This window comes from Herpailurus yagouaroundi, unplaced genomic scaffold, assembly GCF_014898765.1.
Source record: "Herpailurus yagouaroundi ecotype Mexico unplaced genomic scaffold, PumYag 217, whole genome shotgun sequence".
Taxonomy (NCBI): Eukaryota; Metazoa; Chordata; class Mammalia; order Carnivora; family Felidae; genus Herpailurus; species Herpailurus yagouaroundi.
In genome coordinates this window covers 4,278,311-4,305,370 of record NW_024412448.1, presented here as the reverse complement: position 1 = coordinate 4,305,370, position 27,060 = coordinate 4,278,311, and the positions used below count along the sequence as shown (strand labels likewise).

Genomic DNA, 27,060 nt, shown 5'->3' with positions numbered 1-27,060 from the left:
AAAAAAAAATTAAAAAAAAAAAAAAAGTCCTGCAAATACACAGTATATGCATGTACCCATCATGCAGACTGCACTCATTAAGGAAACGCATTGTTGGAGACAGACAGCTCGGTCCCGCTGGCTGCAGCCTGCCCTCCTTCTGGCCCCGAGGTAGCTGTCTTGCACGTGGATGTGCCTACAAACATACGCCTGCGTTTGCACCATTCTTTGTGCACAGAGTACGTGTAGATAAAGAGCATCTTTACTGTTGACTCTCACTTTACGTACACAAGGTCAGGCTGGGCCCGGTGCTGCGTGTTCCCGAGGCTTGGCAAGTTGGATACACGCAGCTTACACATACACGCCCCCCCTTTTTTTTTTCCACTGGTGCCGGATTCACTTATGTGAACAAACCACAGCTGAGTTATTGACACCCCTGTCGATAAATGACCCACTAGGTCATTTCCATCTGTCCTCCGTTGCACTCAGCGCTGTGGTGACGTCCTCTCAGACCCCTGAATTCCTGCGATTTGGCCCTTTTCCTTGGAGCGGCCAGCTGGGCCGGCGGGGCTCGAATGCCTCTTGAAGAGGTCTGTGCAGTAAAAATGCTGGAAAAGCAGAGCCAATCAACCCTTGTAAACTAAGGAAAACGGGGAATAGTGGGTGGAGGACCCGCGTCCGTGAACGGCCCCCCACAATCCCTAGGAGGACAAACGAGCTCACCAAGGACCCTCCAGCTCCTTCCCACGGGCAGTCCTCACGGCGCGCTGGGATCCGCTGTCCCCTCCGTGGCCAGGTGCGGTGCCGGCCGCCGGCTCCCTTCTCTTCGGGCTGCGGGGCGGGACGGGGCTGGGCGCGGTAGCCCCCCAGGCCAGCGCCAACTTGGCCTGCCTGCTCTTGAGCCACGTGACTTGCTCCAAAACTCAAAGTTCAGGCACCAAAGTCTAAGGCAAGGGAGGAACACAAAAGGCAAATTCTGATCCAGGAAATAATTTGACAGCTCTCTGACTTCCGTGCTTTCTCAGTGACTACAGACACTTCCCCGGGGCCGGGAAGCAGGGTCCTCGAAGGAAGCCGGGTCGCGAGCCCTAGAATGTCGAGGGCGCTTGCCAGGTGCCGTGGGTACCCACAGTGCCTGGGCCCCTCTGGGACTGTGGTGTTGGTGGCTCGTGTCGATGAATACACTAAAAGCCATAAACTGCACCCCTTAAATGGCTGAGTTGTCCAGTATATGAATTATTTTAATAACGTCTTTTTTTTTTTTTTTTTCAAATAAAAAGACCACAGAGCTGTCAGCAACCACACCCTGCTTCCTTCCGACCCCACGCCCTGCCCGGATGCAGGGGAGGGTGGGTGGTGAGGAGGAACCCAGGGGATCGGCCTGCCCCCGCCTCCCTGAGGCCAATGCCTGCCACCCTCGACATATGGGACACCAGCCTCCCGTTCCTCCTTCCGTCTTCTGGGCCATGCCAGGCCTGCACACGCCCTCAGCCGAGCTTCGTCCTCTGCCCTGGGATGTTCCCTGACGCCCCCTCCTTTCTGTCCCGATGCTTGCTCGGCCCAGCATCCGAGTCCCCCTCAGCTGCCCTGCGCCCCCAGGAGCGCCTGTTCCGTAACATCGATGACACCTCATGAGCGCAGCTGACTCCCACACGTCCAGCTCAGAGTCTGGGTCAGATTCAACATACAAAATCCGTGCGAGTGGTAAAGGTGCTGCCTGAAGCAGGCCCAGGGGACCCCTCTGCCCCAGCTCCTCGCAAAGGGAGCCAGAATTTTATATATTTATATAAAGCAGCCGCAAACTGAGGGGAGCTTTGGCCGCCGAGCCCTGAGACTGATGGAGTGGTGTGGCGCAGGGCAGAGGGGCACGGGACCCCGGGACAGGACCAGGGAAGGGTCTCAAGGACTCTCTCCCCGCTAACTGCTCATCTGGAAAGAAGAAAACTCGGGCGGAGTCTGCAGAGGCAAAGGCACCCCAAACTCCCCCTGACTTCCACTAGAAGAAGAAGCTCCACAGAGGTGGGCGGACCTTCCTGGGGGTGCACGCACCCTGCACCGATTGGAGGCAGGAACCTGGACCCCAGGCTGCACTCCCGGCCGCACGGTGAGCACCGGGTCCATTCGGTTTCGGGCCTGGCCCCAGACTTCGCAGGACTCCCACACAGGGTCTGCTAGGACTCGACTATCCACAGACCCTGCCCCATCGGAGGGAACACAGAGCATCAGGGCAGATGAAGACAGAGGTCTCCCCAGGACTCTCCACACCCCAACCAACCGCCGCCCTCTCCTGGGACCCTGGGGACCCTGGGGACACCGAGGCCGGGTAAGGGGGTGTAGCTGGGTGGCAGCCATCGCAGCCCATCCTTTGTGCGGCGAAGCAGCCGACGATGAAACCCCGAGTGGCAAGAAAACACGTAGGAGTGTCTTTGCAACTCGCTTCTGATGTATTCTATTTTTTTAAGTTCACTTATTTACTTTGAGAGGGAGAGAGAGCAGGATAGAGGCAGAGAGAGAGAGGGGGGGAGAGAGAATCCCAAGCAGGCTCCGGGCTGAGTGTGGACTGAGCCGCGAGATCATGACCCGAGGCGGAACCGAGAGTTGGACGCTCAACCCACTGAGCCCCCCAGGCGCCCCTCGGTTCCAGTTTAAATAGGCCTTAGTCCCAACGGTGAGGAAAAGTTACCCTGGAGATCCCTCTAGACCTTTTCAACTCTGCAAAATGCGCGCGCAGACGTGTTCACACTCGCTCACACGCACAGATGCACGCACAGGACTCCAGAACAGGAGAACGTGAGTCAGCGAGAGCTCAGACCATCCGGTGACCTGCACGCATGGTGAGCGAGGCCAGTGGTCACCCAGCGAAGGAAGAGGTGCTTTCTTGCACCCCTCAGCTAAGAGCCCACTCCAGTGCCCCCGTTTCCATGTGTGGCTGTGTCCTTCCCACCAGCAGCAGGCAGCTGGGTGTAGAAACCTTCCTTCCCCTCCCTTCACCTGGGGCAACAATGTAGAGATTACACATCAGAGCGCTTCTTTCATCCATCGCGGCCCATGATGCCAATGCGGCACTGAGCCACCAGAGAATGTTCAAGTAATGTAACCAAGCCAGATGGGACAAGCTGTTCCCTCCTCTCGTCCACAGGCAGGCACCTCCACTCCTAAAGAGGCAGGAGCCCCCCCCCCCCCCCGACCGCTCCAGACCCCATCCCGACCTTCCACCTCCCTGTATGCTGACCTGCTCTCTCGGGCACAGACTCCATGCCCTCGCCTTCCTTGTCCGGGAGAAGCAAAGGCAGGCTGACCCACGACGGGCTGAACGGCCGACGAGCAGGTCTGACAGGTCCTTCCGTCTGTCCCGGCCCTGCCCACAGAGCCTGCGCCTTGCCCTGGGTCTCTGCAGATCTCACGGCAGGGAGGATGCTTGCTTTTGTAAGAACCCCGGAATCCACAGAAGGCAGTGACTGAGAGGGTGATGCAGAATCTTGGGGTCTTGGGGTGCTGGGAATCTTCTCTCTGTGAGCAGTCAGCCCAGCGCATCGTCAATCCCTCAGGATAAGTCCTGGATTTTTCTCTGGTTCTCATGGTCAGTTGTGGGGAATGTCTTAGGCATCCCAATGCACCCCCCTAAAATCAGCATTTGATAACTACTATTTAGGGTTAGACAAAGGTCTTGGTTCACTTCTCACCGCTTGAACCAACATGCCCCGAGCTCTACAACGACCTCTCCTCCGTCTGCTGCCCCGACAACACCCCCCACCCCGGCTTCTGGCCAATTCTTAAGACGGCTGTTCATTTGGGGATGTGCCAGGGCAAGGTCATTTCCTTCTGTCCTCACATCCTCACCATGACCCACAGTGCCCTGCGTATCTTGTACTTGCTGATATCATATCCATTTACCTGCTCCACACACAGGGGCCTACGCAAAAGCCTTTGAAAGCGCCAGGCACACTCCAGCCCCAGGACCTTTGCACATGCGGTTATGTCTGCTTGAAATGCTCTTTCCTTCACTTCCTTTAGGACTGCACTCCAGGGCCATCTTCCCAGAGAGGTCTTTCCGGGCCACTCTATTTAAAATCACGGACTCCCCACTCTGGTTATCCCTCCCTCCTCTTTTCCCTGCCTCATTTTTCTCTGTTGGACGCACTGCTTCTGAATACGTGAAACATTCCTGTTCCTTGTTGGTCTCGTGCCTGCCTCCCCACCACGAGCCTGTAGCCTCCAGAGGGCAAGAATCCTTGTTTCTCCTGTTCTCTGCTGTGTCCCCACACCCAGAACAGTGACGCTCCATCATGACTCCATGGGCTGAGCAGGAAGGACCTTAAAGATCATCATCCCAACAGACAAGGGTCAGTTCCCAAAGTCACACAGCTAGTTCATGGCAGAACAGCAACAGAATGAGGCGAGGAGAAGGAGGAGGCTGTGGCCGCCTGGGAAGACGGGCCAGAGCGCAGACCTGAGGTCACATTTGGACACAAACTCTCAGCCGGGACTCTTAGGCAGGTTACTTAACTCCTGAGCCCTGGCTTTCTTCCCTGCCCAGTGGGGTTAATAGTGGCACCCGCATCACGGCGGGAGAGCGCTTCTCACCATGCCTGGTGCACGGAAAGTTCTAGGTAGTTATAAAAAGCTCAAAGAAATGCCAGCATTCTAAGTGGAAGAGGAGGCCAGGGAAGGTGGCTGAATCCTCAATAAGCCTCTGCTTATCTGTAAGTTCTTTTGGTAAAGAACAGAAATACCAAGGGACGCCTGGGGGGCTCAGGCAGTTGGGCGTCTGACTTCAGCTGGGGTCATGATCTCACAATTCACAAGTTCAAGCCCTGTGTCAGGCTCTGTGCTGACAGCTCGGAGCCTGGAGCCTGCTTCGGATTCTGTGTCTCCCTCTCTCTGTGCCCCGCCCCCCTCTTGTTCTATGTCTCTCTCTCTCTCTCTCTCAAAAATAAATAAAAACATATTTTTTAAAAAGCAGAAATTTCAAAAGACCTGTCAGAACAGAGTTGAGGAAGCCCCCGGTTCCCAAAGGGCCATGAGCTCAGAAGGAGGCCAAAAACCATTTCTTAGTCACCACAGCAACGTCGGGTGGACCCCGACTGACAATTTCCCCACACTTCCAAGGTCAAGAAAGCAGTATTTCTGTTAACTGTTTTTCTGGTTTGGTTGAAAGAGTGTCTTCTGGAGGGACACCCAAGGAGTGGGTTGGGGTGGGGGACCCGGTAGGCATGGGGACAGCGCCACCTAGTGACCACATCCCAGAGATGTGCTCGATAAAGGATCACGGAGTGATCAACAGTCACTGTGAACTGCGCGGGGCCACAGAGCACCTCTGGGGGATACTTTTATCCGTAAAACATAGGGAGTGTGAGTGGGGAGGTTTCTGGGCTTGCTTTGCAATCATGACGTTGGCAGCGGGTGGGGGTGCGGGTGCTAGGTGCTGGGTACGTGAAGGTCCCATATGGAGAAAGGCAGACCCAAAACAGAAGCCAGAGAACAGGAGTCCAGGTACCAGCCCACGGCCCTCAGGGGCAGGTTCCAAACAGGAGATGACGTACCTAAATGGGGCTATGCTCCTCCGCTCTTCCGACTAATGCTGGGCAGGATTCCAGAACTTGGAGGCAGCTTCTCAACTGCTGAGCTGGAGGCGGATTGAGTGTCCCAGGGCGGGGCTGGGTGTGGTTCTGAGGCTGGCCTCTGGTGTGCAGCCAGCAGTGTGGACCCCACAGCCCCCCTCAGGGACAGAGCCGGCAGCGTGGACCCCACACCCACCTCTGGCCAGCACCAGTTCGGAGAGTGGGCCGAGGAGGGCAGGAAGCAGCTATTTCCACAGGAGCAGATAAAACCGGTCATTCTCTGTTGCGTTTCCCATTCTACGTGCAATCATCTGCCTGTCAATCCCACTCGGATGTCTGGGCATCTCAAATCTAACTCAGCCAAACCAGGTCTATTGAAAAAATGTTTTATTTATTTTTGAGAGAGAGAGAGAGAGACAGAGCACGAGCAGGGGAGGGGCAGAGAGGGAGGGAGACACAGAATCAGTGTCAGCACAGAGCCTGACTCGGGGCTCGAACTCACGGACTGTGACATCGTGACCTGAGCCGAAATCAAGAGACGGCTGCTCCACCAACTGAGCCACCCAGGCGTCCCTAAAATTAACCATTTTAAAGTGAACTATTCAGTGGCATTTAGTGTTTTTGTCTTGTTGTTTTGTTTCGTTTAGAGAAAGAGCACACACGCAGTAGAGGGAGAGAGAGAATCACAAGCAGGCTCCATGTTGTCGCTGTGGAGCCTGACACAGGGCTTGACGCTCCCAATGGTGACATCGTGACCTGAGCTGAAATCAAGGGTCAGACACTTAACTGACTGAGCCCCCCAGGCGCCCCTGGAACGCATTTAAACTCCACTCACAGCCTGTAAGACCTTTTATGATCTGGCCCTGCTTGCCTCTTATCGCACCCCCACACTTGCCCACGCTCATGATGCCACCAATACCTTGGCTTCCTGCCCCCCTCTTGTACTGATCCCCTGCCTGTCTGGGAGTGTTCACACTCGTCATCCCTTCTTCCTGGAACACTCCTCCCTGGGGTGTTTCCACGGCCACCTCCCTTAACAACTTACACGACACCTTCCTCCAGTCACCCAGAAAATCAGCGACCCCCTCTCTTCCACTCTGCTTTTTTTTTTTTTGCATCACAGCAATGATAAAGCCTGCAGTTACCTTATTGGTCTGCATGTTGTGTCGGGCTTGCCCTCCTATGGAACACGAGCTCTGTCCGGCAGTGCTGTCTGTCCTGTGCGCCACCCAATCCAGCTCCCGGACCAGCGCCTGCTCCACAGAGATGCTCCTATGCACCTGTACCTTCGCCGCCCAAATGCCGGACGCTGGCAGGGTGTAGTCGAGGCTCCAGCCAGTGGGTTCGGGAGCACGGTAAGAGAGGGCCACTCCTAGAGAGGAACAGTGGGGAGGGCAGGAAGTCCATCTTTGGGGACAGCCCCTCGGATTCAGGGCATCAGCTCTTATGGTGATGATTCATGGGAGCCCAGCCCAGCCCAGCCCAGCCCAGCCCAGCAGTGCTAACCTAAACCTCCGTCTGCCCCTGGACAAGACAAGCCACTTTGACGGTCTCCACCGTGGGTCTAACACAGGTACCAAGAAAGAAGCGGGTGGGCTCCTGTGGTGTAGCCCACCGACCTGTCCCTGTGTTCCCCATTGCTCCAGGATGAGCTCAGTTTGCTCCCGAACAGCCGGATCCGTCCCGCGGTCCTCCTGCCCTCCTGCTCTACACACCCAGGCACACCTACTATGTGCTTGGGCAGGATGGGGAAAAACACAGACACGGGGCCCTGCCCTCCCTGCGTTAGTCTAATCAGGTAGGGCAGCCTCCCTCCCCCAAATATAAAGGGTGTGGGAAGTGAGGCACAGGAGAAAGAGGGGGTACTGTGCCCAAACAGAATGGGTGGGTCCCCTGTGGGGACAGGAAGTCCTGGGATAAAGGGCCCGGAGGTGAGAAGCCATCGAAATCCACTCTTTAGGGGACTCAGAGTGGAGCCATTTCTACTCTGCAGCTTGTAGCTGGAATTGTAATTGAGATGTCTATTAAGAATGGAAATGTTAATCTGCATGTTCGAGCAGTGGAAACGTGTATATTTACTGAGGGCCAAGCTGGGCTGTCCATTCGTGTTTTTTTATGTTTATTTATTCTTGAGAGGGTGTGTGAGCAGGGGCGGGGCAGAGAGGGGGACAGAGGATCCGAAGCAGGCTCCACGCGGACAGCAGCGGGCCCGACGCGGAGCTCGAACTCATGAACCTTGAGATCACGACCTGAGCCCAAGTCGGACGCTCAACCGACTGAGGCACCCAGGCGCCCCCCGGGGTTGTCAATTCTTGCTTTGTAAGCAGATGCTTACGCCCAACGCGACATAGCGACGTGGAAACAGGAGGCCAACAGACAGAGCAAGTGACTAAGGCGTGTTCTCAGTATCCAACCAACCAGTTACGTTTGCTATTGGTGATGAAGCAAAATGCGTTTCAGATCCTGCTGACCCTTTGGGGCACGTTGCATGGGCTTCGTGAAAGTAGCACAGTATCGGAGCAGGAAAACATCTCCCGAAGTGACGCTTTTCCGGCCGCACTTACCAAGAGCCGCCTGTCCTGCGTGACAAAAACATGGCTCTGCTGCCATCTACTGAACTCCGAGCTCCCCGGAGTGGATTTACCCTCCTTATTCTCCCAGAGGCCTCTTGGCCACCAAGGGGGACCTGCCTGTTATGTTCAGGTGCACCCCCGCTGTGTCCTACACCTCACTGTATTTTGGGGGGGCGGGTGTCATCCCATCTGATTACGCAAGCCTCAGGGACAAAGACCACGTCTGCCTGGTTCCCCTTTGCTCCCTGGAGAGCGCTGCTTATGAGAGACTGCACTGATCTCCCCCCCCACCCCCCCAACCCCACCTCTCGTGGACTCTGGCCTAAAAAGTCAAAAAGTTATTGGCCCCAAACAAAAGGAAGAGGCTTTTAAGATGTGTATTCAAACACAGCCAGAGGGCCTTGCTGGAACAATGGCATAAAATGCCATAAAAGTGTGAAGGCGAAAGACAAGCCGGGGTGGATTGTGAATGAGGATGAAGAGTCTCCGAGCAAGCGCCACGAGTCAATTCTCCCCTTGGCACTTAGTAGGAATGCAAGAATTTCTTCCTTTCCCCATTGATGTCAGAATTTGTAGAGTCTTCTACTTACTCTCTCCCCCACTTCTGGCAAGGTTATTTTACGTGCTAGATACCTAGAGCAGCACTGTCCAATAGGAATATCATACACAGTGTGATTAAAACATTCTAGTAGCCGGGACGCCTGGGTGGCTCACTGGGTTAAGTGTCTGACTTCTGCTCGGGTCATGATCTCGCGGTCCGTGAGTTCGAGCCCCGCGTCGGGCTCTGGGCTGACAGCTCGGAACCTGGAGCCTGCTTCGGATTCTGGGTCTCCCTCTCTCTCTGCCCCTCCCCCACTTGTGCTCTCTCTCTCAAAAATAAAAATAAAAAATAAACATTTAAAAAAAAGAAAAGAGGGGCACCTGGGTGGCTCAGTCGGTAAAGCGTCTGACTTCTGCTCAGGTCATGATCTCACGGTTTGTGGGTTCGAGCCCTGTGTCGGGCTCTGTGCCGACAGCTCGGAGCCTGGAGCCTGCTTTGGATTCTGTGTCTCCCTCTCTCTCTTCTCCTTCTCTGCTTGTGTTCTGTCTCTCGAAAATAACCCTCAAAAATCAAAATTGAGATTAAAAATAAGTGAAATTAATTGAAACAGTTTGTGTAACTGAGTATATCTAAAATATTGCCATTTCAACACACAGTCAACATAAAAGTTATTAATGAGATATTTTACATCCTTTTCTTATAGTGTCTTTGAAAGAAAATAAAGCTGCTATGTCTTCTCCGCAGTGGATTATCCAGCATCCTCTCCGAGGCCGGACAGTTTTGCAAACTGTGCTGTGTTGTACGATACATAAGGATTTCCAAGTCTAAGAAAGCGAGTCAGCTTTAGAAATACTCGACATTTGACTAACACCGGCATTCTTACGAGGCATGCTTATCGGATCAACTACCTCCTAGAGTTTAGACATATCCTGCCCTTAGTGTGGGTGTTTCAGAAGGCGGGCGTCACTTACCTATACAGCAACACATTGCGCTTTACGTGTGTCTGGTTTCGTGGAAGAAATGTTTATCCACTTAACAACTAAATTAACCTTCACAACAGGAGAGCGTTCCAGCACCCTTGGAAAGAGGTGGTGGGTTAAACACATGCCCAGTGATGCGAGCCAAGCCAACAAAGAGAAAGGGAGTGTAAGCCTCACAAAATTAAAAGCACACAGAACGAAGCCAGGTCGGGAGGTGACGCCGGTCCAGGGGCGAGCGAGTGAGCGAGCCTGGCCCTGGAGGCACTTAGGCAAGTTTAAGGGCCACACGCAGGGATGGCTCTCGGGTACAGGGCGACAAAAGCCGAGCCCTCCGGGGTTCCCTTCCTGCGGGGCAGGCGCGGTGGCGCACGCGGGGCCCTGGAGCTGCAGGTGCAGCGCAGCCTGGGGGTCGTGCCCTCACACACTCGACCGGCGGCAGGGACTCTTCCTTAGAGGCTTAAAACCCGGCTACCTAATCGGAGCCGGCAGCCAGGCTTTCCAAAAGTAAACTCTTTGCATCGGGGGCCAGGGACACTGAGCGGCAGCGCCGTTTCCCGCGGCGAGCGGGCGCCCTCCGCTCCGGCCGGGACCTTAGCGGAACCAGGGTGCGGCCGGGGGCCCTGGCTCGGCGGCTGCCGCTGGCGGGCTCCCCATGCCCACCCACCCGCGCGCAGGGGTCCCCCGTCCCGGCGGTAACGGAACGAGTAACACCAGCCCCACATTCCAACCAGCCCCCGCTGCCCGACGCTTCGGCCCTATTTATAAGGGGTGGGCGGGGCCCCGCCCCTCGCGAGTTCCCGCGGCCGCTCAAACGCGCGAGAGCAGCAGCAGCAGAGGCAGCAGCACCGCCTCTCTCCCAGAGACCCCCTCCCTTTCCCTCTTCAGGGGAAGAGGAGCTCCACCGCCCCTCCCGAGACGCGGCTCCGACGCACGCTCGTACGCACGCGCGCGGTGGCGTCAGTTCCTGGCGCCGGCGGCGCGCGGCCCTGCTTCCGCTTTCCGCTGCGGCGCGCGCCCCGCTCTCAGCCGACTCGGGATCATGGCGGCCACGGCCACGATGGCGACCTCGGGCTCGGCGCGGAAGCGGCTGCTCAAAGAGGAGGACATGACCAAAGTGGAATTCGAGACCAGCGAGGAAGTGGACGTGACGCCCACGTTCGACACCATGGGCCTGCGGGAAGACCTGCTGCGCGGCATCTACGCCTACGGTCGGGGGCCGCGGGGTGGCCGGGCGGCGAGGGCGGGGGCGCGGCCGGGAGGGAGTCCCGGGGCCCAGCATGCCGCGGCCCCGCCGTGTCGGTGTCGGAGGCTTCGGCGCGTCGTCCTCGGTGCACAGCACGGTGCCGGGTCCAGCGAAGGCTGAGAAGTCTTCCCGGGCACTTGGGAGCCGTTCATGCGTCGGATAACGGGCTTGTACCTAGTAGGTGCTAGGGACCCGCGCTGCTCTGGGCGCTAAGGGTTTGGCAGTGAATCCGGCAGGCTCGTGCCTAGACCCGAGGCTGCTTCAGGCAGTGGTGATGGCTGTGACGCGGGGAGCAGGGGGAGTAGTGGGGCTACTATTTGAACTGAGGTCTGGATTAAGGAGCCCGTCGTGAGAGGACCGGGCAGAGGGAAGGGCTGGTGCCAGGACCGTGCGGTACTGAGTCCGTGCGTTCCAGGCACAGAAAGAAGCCTCCTGTGGTGGGAGCCCAGGGGCGACTCTGGAGGGGCAGACAGGGCCAGATCTTACAGCGTGCTGTGTGAGGTGATGAAGAGTTTTTTATTTCTAAGTGCAGCGGGAAGCCTTTGGAGGGTTTTAAGCAGGGGTCAGATTTGCAGGTACAGAGATTATTTTGGGAGTCTGGATTTAAGGGGAGGTGAGAGGTGAGGCTGGAGAGGAGGCAGGGGAGAGGTGATGGTGTTGCGGTGGCGATGGGTTGGATGTGAGCAGCAGAGGTGGGTGGTGGTGCTGTTTGCTTAGGTGGCGAGCCCTGGAGGGAGGCAGAGTCGGGAGTTCTGTCCTGGGCGAGGTGAATCTCAGGGGCTTGTAAGCCATTCAGTTGGAGATGTTGGGAGGCAGTTGCCCGAGTTGAGAGCCTGGGAAGAGTTGGGGTGGGGAGGCAGTGCAGATGGGAGTGATCGGCATCTGTGTTTAACGCCTGGGACTGGGCTGTCATTCACCCAGCAGTCCTTGATGTTTTGGCAGTTTAGGCAGCAAAGAGGGTGCTGAGGGGATGGGAGGTGACAAGTGCCAGCGCATCCCCGCCTGCTGCGAGGCTGACAGTCCTGCCTGCCTCCGGACAGCCGGGACATCCCTGCCCCAAACACCGTTTTTAGTTTCCCAGCCACGTGCTTGGTCACGATGAGGGTTTTAAGTCATCTATTATAGTTTTTATGTTAAATGGGAGTTGTACTGTATTTTAAAAGACTGCCCCAAATTAAAAAAAATTTTTTTTTGTACATAAACTTTTGTTTACTTGGAAAATACTTTTACGCCTTCAGAGTAGCCTCGTTCCCCGGTAACAGTCACGTAGAGGGGATGGTGTCCTAGTTTGTATAGCTGCACCGTGAGTGGAAGGGGCACAGTGTGGACCCCGCAGAAAGACCCAAGCAGTAGAGTAAATGCAGTGTAGACACTTGGGCAGCATGCAGACCGTACGGAGAGGGATGAGGGGTGGCTGCAGAGCCACTGGACTTATTTCCCTTCCTTGTAGTTCAAACAGTAACGCAAAGAATAGCTCTGCAAGTGACTGTAAATAGCACAGAAAGAATTGGGAGTCAAAGGTGAGCCCCCGCCCAGGGTCCGGGAGTGCCACCGTTAACTTTTTGGGGGGTCTTGGTAATCTAACTGAGGTCTCTGTATTCTGCAACGGTGTTTTTAAATAAGGATTTTGTACAAATGAGATCCACGTTAGTATAAAAACATGGTTCAGCCCGGTTCATTCACCAGCTGTTTGTTGAGAGCTTCCGTATGTTGGACTTGGGGTTAGGAGGGGTGGGGGTGAGGGCTTAAACAAGGATACCGAGGAGCTTCCAGTGTGTGGTTAGAACTAACTTTGTTTCTTTCTGCAGGTTTTGAAAAACCGTCAGCCATCCAGCAGCGAGCCATCAAGCAGATAATTAAAGGCAGAGACGTCATCGCTCAGTACGTCACTGGCCCCAAACGGGGTTAGGCTCCAGTCAGCCCAGTGCAGAGAGTGCTTTGGGAGGACCATTTTTCACCCTTTCCTTGACTTTAATCCACAGGGTGTCTTGTTTTTTTCTTTTCCTGTCCTTTTTTCTTTTCCTGTTTTTTCTTTTCCTTTCCTGTCCTGTCTAGAAAGCCGTCATATTTTTAGCCAGCCTTACCTATCAGTTGGCGTGTGGAATGGTTTATAATACTCTCTTGATGGCTTTATCCCCCATTTGCCTTATTCTTAAAGACTTGGTTACAAGGTGAATTATTTTTGGAGGCTGGTTTTAGTCCAAAATTACAGAAAAGAATTACGTTTATATAAAGGGGAATCTCTCCTTTTCTGCCACGTGTACCACTTGATCTCCCTTGGTGACCCCGCAGAGCCCCCGCCCTTCGGTTGAGGCACTGGTCTGCTCCGGGAGGTGGGGCTCCTGCTCAGAAGCTGCCCAGGTGCTCCTGCACCTGCCCCTGGGGGTAATGCCATGGTGGGGGTGCCGTGAGTGGGAGCAGGGAGCCCGTTCTACACCCTCGGTCTGTGTTTTCTTGAACAGGTCTCAGTCTGGCACAGGCAAAACCGCCACGTTCAGCATTTCCGTCCTCCAGTGTTTGGATATTCAGGTAATTTGCAACTCCTAGGAAATCCTTCCTTTTTTCCTCTAACTGCAGTTCAAAAAGGGCAGCTTTGAAAAATGTCTATTTGGTCGTACCGACTCAGACTCAACTAATTTCTTAAGAGGTTCTTAGGTGTGTACTCACATGAGAGCTAATACTCTGTCATCAGTTCCTTGTCATTTAAACTGAGAGATATATTAGCGGACATTCTTGTCTGCAAGCCGCAGTCCTGCCTGGTAAACCCCGTGATGGCTGGGTTCACGCTTGAACTCCCATTCGGGTTTGTTTACCTCTGTTAGACGTGTGGTCTAATGTGCGGTTGACGTGAGATAACATTGCCAAGAGGTCTGCGCTGAACTAGTCTACCTTGAAAATACTGAGGACTCTCTGTTTTCTGACACGTTATTTTACCAGGTTCGTGAAACCCAGGCTTTGATCTTGGCTCCAACGAGGGAGTTAGCTGTGCAGATCCAGAAGGTGAGACCCAGGGAGGCGGTGCCGTATTTGCAAGTATTGCTTTCTCATTCAGTGGTCAGGGCTGACTGGTTGGTTGAATCTAGTCCTGTTTTTTGGTTTCCTCTGATTTTATTTCCTGATCCCTAACGTTTGTGACATGAATTTCTGATATGTTTTAAATCATTTTTAACGTTGCTGGTGTGTTTCCACTAGCTTTTTGCGGTTTTAGAATTGTAATTTTTCTCAGAAAAAGATTCGTTTTAGTTAAGCGCTTGTAACTTTTATACTTAAAACGCTATAAACGCTCGATACACATTAAGAAGTTAATACTGTCTCTGGGTGGCTAGGATTATGAGTTTTATGTGTTTCCGGGGCATTTTGTAATTGAAATGTACTGCTTTTGTACTAATAAGCCAGCCAAACGACTTCATTTTGGCACAGAAAAGAGTAGAAGGGGGAGAGTGGGTCTTTTTGTAGTTTTATGGTGTAAATAATACGATAAATAACTCTCGGTGGTCATCTTACGTTGGAGTAGAAATTACCTTCGTTTTGGGAAAACCGTGAGGTCTCTGACTTTGCACGAACGTGAGCTTCGTTTGAATTCAGGGCCTGCTCGCGCTGGGCGACTACATGAACGTCCAGTGCCATGCCTGCATCGGGGGCACCAATGTGGGGGAGGACATCAGGAAGCTGGACTACGGGCAGCACGTCGTCGCCGGCACCCCCGGGCGTGTCTTCGGTAAGCGCTTCTGTCTGTAAAAGTCACGCACGCGACAGGGTTCGCAAGTGGCGTTTGAACCGCCTGGGACTGTTTCCCGTTGCCATGCCGCGTCACGGTTTTGCACATGGGTGACATGTAGGAGGTGGACAGAGGGCTCTGAAATGCCGTGAACATGTGAAGAGCAGCCAGAACGGCTGGCCCTTTCCTTGGAGCCTGAGGTCTAATTATCTCTTTTCTTTTCTTTCTTTTAATGTTTGTTTATTTTTGAGAGAGAGAGAGAGAGAGACAGAGTGTGAGCGGGGAAGGGGCCGAGAGAGAGGGAGACACAGAATCCGAAGCAGGCTCCGGGCTCTGAGCCGTCAGCACAGAGTCCGATGCGGGACTAGAATCCATGAACCATGAGATCTTGACCTGAGCCGAAGCCGGACGCTCAACCGACTGAGCCACCCAGGTGGCCCTTGAGGTCTAATTATTTTTAACTGTGGTTCCATAGACATGATTCGGCGCAGAAGTTTGAGGACGCGCGCTATCAAGATGTTGGTTTTGGATGAGGCTGACGAAATGTTGAATAAAGGTATGAGTAACAGCATAATTTCCTCCCAACGTTTAACTACGTTTTCACAGCACGAGGTGGAACCCTGCAGCTGACACGAGCGTCAGCTCTGCGTGAGCAGAAGCGCTCGGCTGGGCGCGACTACGAACATAGAACTTGCACCCTGTCCTTCCCGCAGTGGGGAAGGGACCGCTGTGCCACCGCTCCCCGCGCATCCGGGGCTGGCGCAGGTGGGGAGGCGCGCGTAGAGATGCCTGCTGTGCCCTGTGGGGCCCTGGCGGCTGTGACAGGGAGTCTGGGTTTCTGGTAACAGCGTGTTGTGTTGTCTAGAGGTTCTGTAATCTCTTCAGCTAGCTGTCCTATTGATTGTCTAGGCTTTTACTTTCTTATTTCGATTTAAATTTATCTCATTAGATATTTTTCAACGTTTACGTAATTGTCTTGGGAGAGGGATAGAGAGCGAGCAGGGGAGGGGCAGAGAGAGAGGGAGAGAGGGAGACAGAATCGCAAGCAGGCTCTGTGTCATCAGTACACAGTCCCGCTCGAGCCCACGAATGGTGAGATCATGACCTGAGCTGAAACCGAGTCGGACCCCAACCGACAAAGCCACCCAGCTGCCCCCCTTTTTAAAAGAATTTTAATATTTATTTTTTGAGGGGCGCCTGGGTGGCTCGGTCGGTTGAGCGTCCGACTTCCGCTCAGGTCAGGATCTCGTGGTCCGTGAGTTCGAGCCCCACGTCGGGCTCTGGGCTGACGGCTCGGAGCCTGGAGCCTGCTTCAGATTCTGTGTCTCCCTCTCTGTCTGCCCCTCCCCCACTCATGCTCTGTCTCTCTCTGTGTCAGAAATAAACATTAAAAAAATATCGTTTGAGAGAGCTCGTGCCAGCAAGCAAGTTGGGGGGGGGGGATGGGGACAGAGGATCTGAAGCAGGCTCTGTGCTGACCGCAGAGAGCCCGATGCGAGGCTCAATCCCACAAATCGTGAGATCAGGACCTGAGCAGAAACCAAGAGTCAGACGCTCAACCAACTGAGCCACCCAGGTTCGTAGGCTGATCTTTTTCCCAGTTACGTTTTAAGGTAAATTTTTAGACTTCACGTGTACTTTTTAGGATTTTCACGTGTTTCTAATCAAAGCGTCTGAGGACAGATATGTGACGCCCCCCTCGGTGGGCAGGTGACAGGGAAATGCGACCTGACAGATGCTTTGGGTCCAGCGCCCGTTAGAGCGCCTCTCCGTGTGTCCACGCCTCCGCTGCCTGCACACACCCTCCCCTCAGTCCCTGCCCCCACACCGGGGGGTCACCGGGTGACAGACGCAGCGGCTGAGGTGCGGTTCCCGCCGGTCTTCCCGGTGTCCGGGCCTGCGGGGCTCCTGCGCGAGGAGCTGTCCCCACACCCCTCTGTCCGGAGGCCCTGCTCTTCTAGGGGACGGCACGGTCACCGCTGCGCACTCGGGCGGCTTCCTTAGCGTTTGAGGAAGCGTCGCCTGCGGGCGGCTCCTCGCACAGCGAGGTCTCCAGACGGACGGCGTCTGCGTCATCTGGGGGTTTGCTAGAAACGCAGGTCTTGGGCTCTGTCATTTGTGGGGTCACGACTTTGCGGTCTGTTAAGGGGCCTTTGGAGACCGGGACCCGCCATGCAGGCATTCTCACGGGCTCGCCTGCTGACCCCGTCCTGCCCGGGGCAGCGGAGGTCGCGGTGTGGTGGCCCGTGGGCCAGGTCCCACCAGTCGAGGTGTGGTTGACGGATGACATACACCCCTAAGGATCCCATGTATGCGGGAGATTGTTCTGTCCGAATCCAGATCTCTGGTTTCTCTTAAAACGTGGCAGATCTGGCCACGTCGGACGCACATCCTCACAGCAGCCCGACAGGAGCGGTGACCGCCAGCAGGCGTCTGAGGTCGTGGGCGACCCAGGGCCGGGGCTTCTGTTGCTCCTCACGGCCGGCATCCGGGCCTGTCGGGGTGGGGCCGTGACCCCCAGAGACGGCAGAGAGGGGCATGTGGATTTCCCAGCTCCGCGGAAGACATTCTTTGTGAAACCTTATGCCTCACATCCACGACCTCCGTGTCCAAGTGCGTGGCCTTCAGAATTCTCCGCGTCTCCTCCTTTGTCCCAGGTTTCAAGGAGCAGATATACGACGTGTACAGGTACCTGCCCCCGGCCACACAGGTGGTGCTCATCAGTGCCACGCTGCCTCACGAAATCCTGGAGATGACCAACAAGTTCATGACGGACCCCATCCGCATCTTGGTGAAGCGGTAAGCACGCCCCGCGCCTTGGGTGCCGCAGCCACAGGCCACGTAGCTGGTGTTTGGGTCTGAAAACGTGTAAAGTGTTTCTTGTATTCTTTTTTGAAAAGCCAGCTCTGGGGCACCCGGCTGGCTCAGTTAGTGGAGCGTGGGACTCTTGATCTTGGGGTTGTGAGTTCGAGCCCCATGTTGGATGTGAAAAAAAAAAAAAAGCTAACTTTAACGACGGGCCTTCTCCTTTGGCTCCGCGATTCCGAATTTACGAGCTAGCTGACGGTATTTGTCCATCATTGCCGTGGGAGCAAAATGTGCAATACGAGGTGTGCAAGTTGTTGAAGGCGCAGGCTGGTCGGGCCCGTGCAGCAGAGGTGCTGGCCCCCGGGAGGGTAGGGGCCGCCGCCGGGAACGGTGCGTGGCTTGTGTGCGCCCTGAAATCTTGGTGGGGGAATGAGTTCCCGGGACGTGCCTTTGTCCTTCAGCGATGAACTGACCCTAGAAGGCATCAAGCAGTTTTTTGTCGCGGTGGAGAGGGAAGAGTGGAAATTCGACACCTTGTGTGACCTGTACGACACGCTGACCATCACTCAGGCGGTCATCTTCTGTAACACCAAACGGAAGGTACGTAGCCACCTTAGCTCTTCAGTGTTCTCGTGGCAAAAACTGAACTTGGTTCTCTTTGGGACGCAGCCCAGACCTTGCCCGTGGTGGCTCAGAAGGGGACGGGCGGGCGTGGCCAGGGAAGCTGTACGGACGTGTTCACACTGGTCCCAGGACTGGACACACGGATGTCATTGGCTTTAGGCGGGGCCCCGGGCCTGGGTTTTCTTAGGCTCCCAAGTGACGCTGTCATGCAGGTGGACCAGACAGCCAGGAGTCGGCCACCTTGCAGAGAAGATTTGAATTTAAGTTTCAAATGAGAATAGTGAGAGACGGCCTTTTTTTTCCTTTGAGAAACATACATAGAACCAGTAAGAGAAGTTTTGCCCCAATATGTGCTGGGCAAACGTTTCCACATGTCTAGTAAAGATTCCTCTGAGGTTTGTTTTTTTTTTTCCCCAAAGGTTTATTTTGAGAGAGAGCCAGTAGGGAGGGTCAGGGAGGGGGTACAGAGGGTCCCAAGCAGGCTCTGAGCTGTCAGCGCAGAGCCCGATGCGGGGCTCGAACCCAGACGAACGTGTGAGATCGCGACCTGAGCCGAAGTCAGATGCTCAGCCCGCTGAGCCAAACCCCAGGCGCCCCGTGATTGATCTGCGTGTTAAGGGCCCCGGCGCTGAGCGTTCACGTTGGTTCCGCGGACGACTGAGCTGAGGTCCGCGGCACGCGCCCTGGTCTGGTTTCTGAACTTACGGTGGCGGCTGCTGCTTTGACCTGCAGGTCGACTGGCTGACGGAGAAGATGCGAGAGGCCAACTTCACGGTGTCGTCCATGCACGGCGACATGCCGCAGAAGGAGCGCGAGTCCATCATGAAGGAGTTCCGGTCCGGCGCCAGGTGGGTCGGCGCCACTTCCGGCCCCAGACCGTGCCCTTCTGCCTCCTGGGCCTGGGTGTGGGCGTGGGCGTGGGCAGCCCTGCGGGGCGCTAGGCTGGGGGGAGCTGCCATCACCTCGGGGGTGGGGGTGGGGGCGGGTAGGGGTCTTCACTGCCGAGTAAGGAGGTTTTCCGGTGGTGCTTTTGTGTTGGGGTCTTAGCCGAGTACCGCTGTGGTCGGAGAGCATGTGGCGTCGTTCCTTCTAGCGTGTACCCAGGTTTGCTTGCCGGCCCGGCACGCGCTCACTTCTAGATGCCCCGTGCGCGTGTGCACAGGCCGAGCGCCCCGTGGTCGCCGTGCCCCGGAGGCTTGGTTGCCGGTTGCGTTTCGGACCCTCCGCACCCTCCCCTCTGTTTCTCTTTACTGTCTCCGCAGCAGCGAGGGAGCTGTGGGTGCAGCTCTGAGTTCCGTGTGTCCTTGACCTGCCCTCGATGGGTCCTGAGGCCGTCGTGCCGACCAGTTCAGAGTTGTTGGGTTTCTGCAGGGTTAGCCTTCATCACAGAAGCGTCCCTCCGTCCGTAGTAATGCTGCCTGTCGGCAGTCCTGCCGTGAGGCCGGTCCGGCCGCCTTGTGGGGTGGGTGTCCCCACCGGGTCCCCTCGCGCGCCCCGCCCCCACTCCGTGTGCCGCCCGAAGCTGCAGGTGTGCGCTGTGCACACGGCTCGCGGTGGCTTCTGGTTGGTTTTCTCCGTCGTTAGAATGCTGATCGCTGTCTTGGGATGCAGTTCGTCCCGTGTTGTTTTGTGCCGACGAAACTATGTTTGAGTTAATCGTCTCATCAGTGCGTTTACCTCTCATGCTCTTTTTCTGATACCTTTTTTTAAAATTCATTTGAGAGAGAGCATGGGCACATGCAGGGAAGGGGCAGAGAGAGAGAGAGAGAGAATCTTAAGCAGGCTTCGTGCTCAGTGCTTAGCCTGATGTGGGGCTTCCGTGAGACCATGACCTGAGCGGAAATCAAGAGTCGGACGCTTAGGCCGGCCGAGCCCCCAGGTGCCCTGGTTTTGGGTTTCATATCCTCATTCCTTTTCCCCACTGCCTTTTCTCCTGAGGGAGTGTAGCGCTCTGTGCCTCCATCCTGCACGTCTGTTGTGATCGGCACGTGGGCCTTCGTCCCTGCTCCCGCAGAGACCAGAGGCTTCAGTGACCCCTGCATTTCTAGAAAGCGGTGGTGGTGGTCGCATGTTTTCTAATCTCACAAACTCCACAGGACGCCTTTGCTTTATGTGACAAAACGTACATACGTTCGGACACATACTACCATTTTACTTTTTGTCTTTGGACTTCTGTCCGGGATGGATGTCCTTCTCCTTGCAGAAAGTCTTTACCTATTTGGTTTGGGGCTGCCAGTGACCCAATGGCAGAGTGTCCGTTTCAGTGCGTCTCGAAGCGTTTACCTCGAGGGAGAAACTCGCTGAGATAGGATTCCGGGAAGTCGCCTGCGGCTTCGTTGCTCCCTACCCCCCACCCCCGCTGGTCTCGCTGTCTCAGCGGCTCCTGCTCTGACGTGTCCGTGCGGCTCCGGTCTTTCTTCCTGCTGGGCTGCCGTCCGGCTTCCCGCCCCGCCGTGCGGCTGGGCTCCTGTTCTCTCTCCCTCTGGGGCTGCGGTTGTAGGTGATTATGGGGCAGTGACACCTCCCGTCTTGTTTTGAACTCCGTTCTCCTGCGTTGCTGTCCCCTAACTTGAATGCTTCTAGACCAGCGACGTCCAGTAGAAATGTATAGTTCGGGCCACATCTGAGATTTCCTAGTACCCGTGTTAGAACAGACAAAAAGAAACAGGCGAGGTTGATTTTTAACACGATATTTGACTCAACGGGGCATGTCATTTCAACATTCGCAATATGTAGCGTTAAAAATACTAATTAAGGTGTTTTTTTGCTTTTTTTTGTACCGAGCATTGAAAATCCTGTGTGTATTTTACACTCTAAAGAGCATCTCATTCCGGGCCAGCCACGCTGCACGTGCTCGATGGGTAGGCGGGCTGGTGGCCTCGGTATTGGACGTGGCGGCCCGTGCGTGTCCGATCCTGCCCTGGCTGCAGGACAGAGCACTGTGAGTTGCATTTCAAATTTGAACACGCTGTAAAGCCTGCGCCAAGGTCCAGAGGCCACCAGCCCTGACTCCCCTCGAGGCGGAAGTAGGACATCTTTCCCAGTTGTTGATACGGGACTGGGTTCAGACAGTTAAACGTAGTGCAGCAGAAGCTACCAGAACTCTCTTTATCAGACGGTGCGCGTGAACCGAGCACAACCACAGACGCGAGGCCCTTCGTGGACAGGTCTTTCCGGTGCCGCCCCTGGCGCCGCACGCCCGCAGGGGGGCCGGTGTGAGGGTGACCTGACGTGTTTTCCGCCCGTCGCCAGTCTTAGGCTTTCGTGACTGGGGTGGTTGCCTCAAGCACCTTCTCTCGTTGCAGCCGTGTGCTCATCTCCACGGACGTCTGGGCCAGGGGCTTGGACGTCCCTCAGGTGTCCCTCATCATTAACTACGACCTGCCCAACAACAGAGAGTTGTACATACACAGGTAGGGGTGGGCTTCCCGTGGGCCTCCCGTTGGCGGGTGTCCCCTCCCCTTTCCTGCTGTGTGTACTGAAGGGGTTTTGCTCTGCCCTCGAAGAATCGGGCGCTCGGGCCGCTACGGCCGGAAGGGGGTGGCCATCAACTTTGTGAAGAACGACGACATCCGTATCCTGAGAGACATCGAGCAGTACTACTCCACCCAGATTGACGAGATGCCCATGAACGGTGAGCCGGCCTGCCCGCCGGGATGTGTGGCACCCGCCCTCGCCGTCCCCTTCGCCCTCCCCCTCCCGTCTTGTTCGTGTCTAGAATACGTTGTGAGCCTGTAGCTCAGTTTACACGTTTGCACCCCGTTTGCATCCTTCCTTCACACGTGCCTTTCCGTCCCTCAGTGGCTGACCTGATCTGAGGAACCCGCCGCGCTGACGAGCTGGCGACCGTCGCCCACCTCGTGCCGCTGTCGGGAAGTGTGCGGGGGCGGTTTCCGGGTGATGGGGTTCGTGTGAGCTTGGCGACAGCCCCCGGGACAGGCGAGCCCTCGGTGTTCTTTTCTTACCTACGTGTAAATAATGCTTGGAGTTTTTTTCATTAAACGTTTAAAACTTTTCCCATAGACTCTTAATTTGTTTTTTTTTTTTTTAATACTTCTTTTTGAAGCAATCTGCATACCCAGCCTGGGGCTTGTCACCATCCCGAAATCAAAAGTTGCACGCTCCACCGACTGAGCCAGTCAGGTGTCCCCCAGGTTTAGATCTCTTCAGGTGCCACCGGCTCTTCTAGTAACGTGCTGTGCGATCTTGGGCGACAGGTCGGGTCGCTTCACTCTGCTTTCTGTCTCTGTCGGTGAACGGAAGCGGTGATACAGCCCGCCTGTGCAGACCTCCCCAGGCGGGTCGAGATGGTAGCAGTCGAACGTCCACGGTTGTGGGGAGCTTGAGACGTTCCTAAAGTTCGCCCGGCGACTCCGACCCCGGGCATCACCGTCGTGTGGCGTGTGGAAGGAACTTCCCGACGAGCTCCCGTCCTGGAGCGGGGCCGCACAGGGTCCGATGCAGCGCGTGCAGGGCGCTTATGTGCCGGCAGTGGAGACCGCGACACCACAGCCCCGGCCACGTGCAGCCAGGAAGCAGCCGCCGTGCCGGGCGCCGGATCCCGGTCGGGAGGGAGGGGGTTCTCGCGGTCGGGAGGGAGGGGGTTCGGCAGAAGAGACCGTAGATCCTTGACTCCAGCTTGGCCCTGGGTTTGCGCACCAGGAGCGGGAGCCCCGGGCGAGCAGCTGGAGGGAAGGATTTGTCAGCAGCCGTAGTGTTTCTGGCTTAACAAGCGCGGTGTGGGTGGAGGAGGGAGGGGAGCACGCGGGGCCTCGTCCGTGGCTCAGGGAGGGGACGGCCGGAAGCAAGCCAGAAGGAGAGACGCGTGAGAAGCCGAACTCAGATGCCGTCTAGGAAAGAGAACAACTAGCAAAACACAGGAAAACATTCAACCTCGCAGGTGATTCGGGCATGACGTGCGGCCAGGAAAGATTTAACGACGACCCTGAGTGTGGCGAGGGCGTGGGAACATCTGTGGTGTGCTGTCAGTGGGAAAGCAGCCTGGCCCTGACCAGTGGGAGCAACGAAAATGTTCTCTCTCTCTGAGGGGGTAGCTCTGCCTTAGGCAGCTTTCCAGAATGTGGACTGGGGTGGGGGGGGAGTGCTGGGAGGGGTGTGGAGGAGCCACTGTGCTTGCATTGCTGGGAGGGGGTTGGGGGGCGTTGGGGGGGCAGCCGGGGCACGAGTGTCACAGCCCACGTGGGTTTAGCGGTGTCCCTTGGCAGCCGAACGTTGAGAGAAGCAAGGGGGCCGGTGTGCCCGGCCAGACGGGATGTTGAAAGCCGTTCAGCATTCGACATTGAACATTCAGACGTTCAGCTGCCAGTTTTAGCCGTTGCTCGCTAAAAAGTGGAAATGACCTGAACCTCCACCGACCGGCAAGTGCAGTCACCGCGCGTGAGGAGTATTACGTGGCCATCCAGAGGGGTGTGGTGTCGACACCCGCTCGCCGAGGGCCACATGCTGTGCGATCCCACTTCCGTGAAACGTCCCAGACGGCTGCATCAGACAGAACTCAGGTGGTGGTTTTCCTGACCGGGGAGCGCGTGCTTTGGGGGGATGAAAACGTTGAGGAGTCGGACCGTGGTAACGGTCGCACGCCTCTGTAAGCGTGGTGGACGTCACCGAGCGGTCACGTTTCGAAGGGGTGACTCCTACGGAGCTACGTCTCCGTTAAAAATCAGGTGGGGGGGCCACCACACCCTTCCCGAGAATTAAACGGGGCACAGGCGAGGGGAGAGTAGCCTAGAGCCCCGGGCTATAAAAGACGGCTTGACCGGGCCCCGAAACAGGACGCAGCTACACATGCTTCGAAGAAGCCACAAAAGGCGCGAGTAAGCGGAGAGTGGAGAAATAAAGGAAACGTGCCGCACGGGAGCCCTCCGGCCACGGTGAACCTTGGGCAGAGGTTTTGGGAAGACTTACCAGGGGCAGAGAGAGCCGTGTCGTACGCGATGCCTGGCAAGGTGGTTCGCCACAAACGCCGGCGGGACAGCCCAGGGGCCTCGCACCCAGAGGAGCCTCACACTGGCAAGAACCCGTAGAGCTGCCGGGAAGGCTAGGCGAGTCCGGTTCCAGCTGCTTTCGGGAACCCAGTGAGGATAAAGGTACCAGATTTTCCTCACATACGGCCAGCGGCAGACCGCGGCTCTGGCCAGCATGGTGAGGCAAGAAAAGGGGTAAAAGGCATCCGTTTGGAAAGGAAGAAAAGTCTGCGTGGACTTTCCTTCACGTGGGAAGTTTCAGGGCTCTGCCACTGGGGCTGCTAGAGCCAGCGGTTGAGAACGGCCGTGTACGAGGTCGGTGCCCAGAACTCACTTGCGTTCCTGCAGGCCAGCAGTGAGCACTTGGAGAGGGAGACTTAAGCACCGTTTACAGTAGCACCAGATAGTGAAATACTGGGGATACGTTTGGCACCTGTGGCATCTGTGCCCTGAAAGCCACAAAGTGTTGCTGTGAAAAATGTCCATAAACGAGAGGCGCCGTCGTAACGGGACTAGAGGGGTCGGGATCGCTCAGGTATCCGTTCTTCCCACGTTGTTCCACGGATCTGGCACAGCCCCGATCAAAGTACCAAGAGACTTTGGCAAAAAATCGACAAGCTGATTCCAAAGCTGATACGGAGGGGCACCTGGGTGGCTCAGTCGGTCGAGCGTCCGGCTTCGGCTCAGGTCATGATCTCACAGTCCGTGAGTTCGAGCCCCGCGACGGGCTCCGTGCTGACGGCTCGGAGCCTGGAGTCTGCTTTGGATTCTGTGTCTTCCTCTCTTTCTGCCCCTCCCCAACTTGCGCTCTGTCTCTCAAATATAAATAAACATTTAACGAATTTTTTTCTTTTTACATTTATTCACTTTTGAGAGACAGAGACAGAGCACAAGCGGGGGAGGGGCAGAGAGAGAGGGAGACAACAGAATCCAATCCGGAGCAGGTTCCAGGCTCCGAGCTGTCAGCACAGAGCCTGACGCGGGGCCCAAACTCACAACCCGTGAGATCATGATCTGAGCTGAAGTCGGAGGCTTAACTGACTGAGCCACCCAGGCGCCCCGATATTAAAAAATTTTTTAACAAAAAAATAAAACTCACATGGAGATACAAAGGACCCAGCGTGGCCGGAACAGCTTTGAAAAACTGAACAAAACTGGAGGACTTTTCCTGCCTGATCCCCAGGAACATTACAAACTTACGGCACAACAGTGAGGTGTTGGCACAAAGACAGACACCCCCAGATCCCTGGGATGTGGTACAAGGTCTAGAGAGAGACCACAGATTTATGGGGAGGGGGTTTTCAGCAGAGGTATTGAGGCAGTGCGGTGGGTAGAGGATGATCCTTTCAGCAAATGATGCCCGAACAGATGGCGAGCCCTATGCAAAAAAAGAAAAACCCTTTATCATTACTTCGTACCACGAACAAAAAGTAGCTTGGGACGGAAGACCTAAAGTCACAAAGCTTCTGGAAGCGCAGGAGGCAAGTCTTAGTGGCCTTGGATTTGGCCAAGGTTGTTTTTTTTTTTTAATTTTTTTTTAATGTTTATTCATTTTTGAGACACAGAGACAGAGCATGAGCAGGAAAGGGGCAGAGAGAGAGGGAGACACAGAATCCAAAGCAGGCTCCAGGCTCCGAGCCATCAGCACAGAGCCCGACGTGGGGCTCGAACTCACGAACCGTGAGATCATGACCTGAGCGGAAGTGGAACGCTCAACCAGCTGAGCCACCCAGGCGCCCCATGGCCAAGATTTTTTTAATAGGACAGAAATAATTATAAATCAGACTCCTCAAAATTAAAAACCTTTAAGTCCTCACTAAGCATTGTTAGGAAAGTAAAAAGGCAAACCACAGACTGGGAGAAAGAGTTTCAACGCACATGCCGGACAGACGACTTAGCACCAGAATATGCGGGGAGCTTTTCAGCGGTAGGTGGAAGAATGGCCCCCCCAGAGACGCCCAGGGCCTGCTCCCTGGAGCCCGTGACCGCATCACATGTTACAGCAGGAGGGACTTTGCAGATGGAATCGAAAAGTTTGAGACCGGATTGTCCCGGGTTATCCAGGTGGACCCACGTGAGCTTTTAAAGGTCAGCCCGCCTTGACCTCGCTGGACTTGAAAGTGCCTCCGCCGCGACAAGCAGCCCCTAGAAGGGGCGTGTGGCGCACGGCTGGCAGGGGACAGACCTCAGGCCTGCAAAACCCTGCAGCTGAGTCGGCCAACAACCTGCCTGAGAAGGAAACGGGTTCTCCCCCCTCCCCCCCAGAGCCTCCGGGAAGGAAGCAGCCGGCCTGCCACTCGGCTGTAGCCCCGCGAGAGCCGTGTCCCCTCCCTGCCCACCAGCACTGTAACACACTGTGTTATTTTAAGCCACTGAGTCTGTAGTGATTTGTTACGTGGCAACGGAAACCTACACAAACGGATATTCCGGTAACAGAAGACCAATGCTCCAAATAAAAAGGCAAAAGATTTGAACAGACGCCTCCCTAAAGAGGATTCACGGGTGACAGACCCAAGTCCGTGAAAAGACGCTCGGCATCGTTGGTCTTCAGGGACACGCACATCGAACCAGGACGGCCGAGAGTGAGCAGACCTCCCGTCGCAGGGGTGGGCGAGGATGCGGGGCAGCCACCTCACTGCTGGCGGGAATGCAGAACGGTGCAAGTGCTTGGCGAGCAGTTGGGCGGCTTCAAGAACATTACTCACCCCCCTCCCCCCGTATGACCCGACCTTGTCACCCCGGGTACGTGCTCGAGAGAAACGAAGACCTGTCCGTTCAAAGACTTCTCGTGATGGCTCATCGCGGCCTTGTTCGTGACAGCCAAAAATTGGAGACGGCCCCGAGGCCCGCTAAACCAACCGTGGCACGTCCACGTGATGGGAAGTGCTTGACAGTGAAGCCGGACACGGCGCTGAGGTCCACGTGGGTGAGCCTCCGCGATCCTGCTGACTGATACTAGCGGGACGACGCACACGTGCCGGACGGTTCCGCTTCCGTAAACTTCCGGGAAACAAGCTGCCGACCGCAAGCAGACCAGCGGTTGTCTGGG

General features: G+C 55.8%; 2 protein-coding genes across 7 annotated transcripts in view; one reads left to right on the top strand and one right to left on the bottom strand.

Moving 5' to 3' along the window:
* The window catches only part of CARD14 (caspase recruitment domain family member 14), a 41,385-nt gene extending 31,314 nt beyond the window's left edge, over positions 1 to 10,071 (bottom strand). For 3 of the 6 annotated variants that reach the window (XM_040456601.1, XM_040456602.1, XM_040456603.1), the window contains exons 1-3: positions 6,686 to 7,665; positions 703 to 923; positions 435 to 571 (exon numbers count right to left, since the gene is read on the bottom strand). The gene's annotated coding sequence lies outside the window, so the exon portion shown is untranslated. Of the gene's footprint in view, positions 1 to 434; positions 572 to 702; positions 924 to 6,685; positions 7,666 to 9,034; positions 9,082 to 9,625 lie in introns of those variants that run through there. The other 3 variants (XM_040456598.1, XM_040456599.1, XM_040456600.1) reach the window with 3 other exon arrangements.
* Positions 10,072 to 10,616: 545 nt separating this feature from the next.
* EIF4A3 (eukaryotic translation initiation factor 4A3) lies at positions 10,617 to 22,049 on the top strand. Its single transcript, XM_040456607.1, has 12 exons — positions 10,617 to 10,842; positions 12,686 to 12,758; positions 13,340 to 13,406; positions 13,815 to 13,877; positions 14,463 to 14,595; positions 15,071 to 15,151; positions 17,253 to 17,394; positions 17,865 to 18,003; positions 18,760 to 18,875; positions 21,333 to 21,440; positions 21,534 to 21,661; positions 21,829 to 22,049. The coding sequence occupies exons 1-12, from the start codon at positions 10,674 to 10,676 to the stop codon at positions 21,843 to 21,845; spliced, it is 1,236 nt and encodes a 411-aa protein (XP_040312541.1). The 5' UTR covers positions 10,617 to 10,673; the 3' UTR covers positions 21,846 to 22,049.
* Positions 22,050 to 27,060: the final 5,011 nt, after the last annotated feature.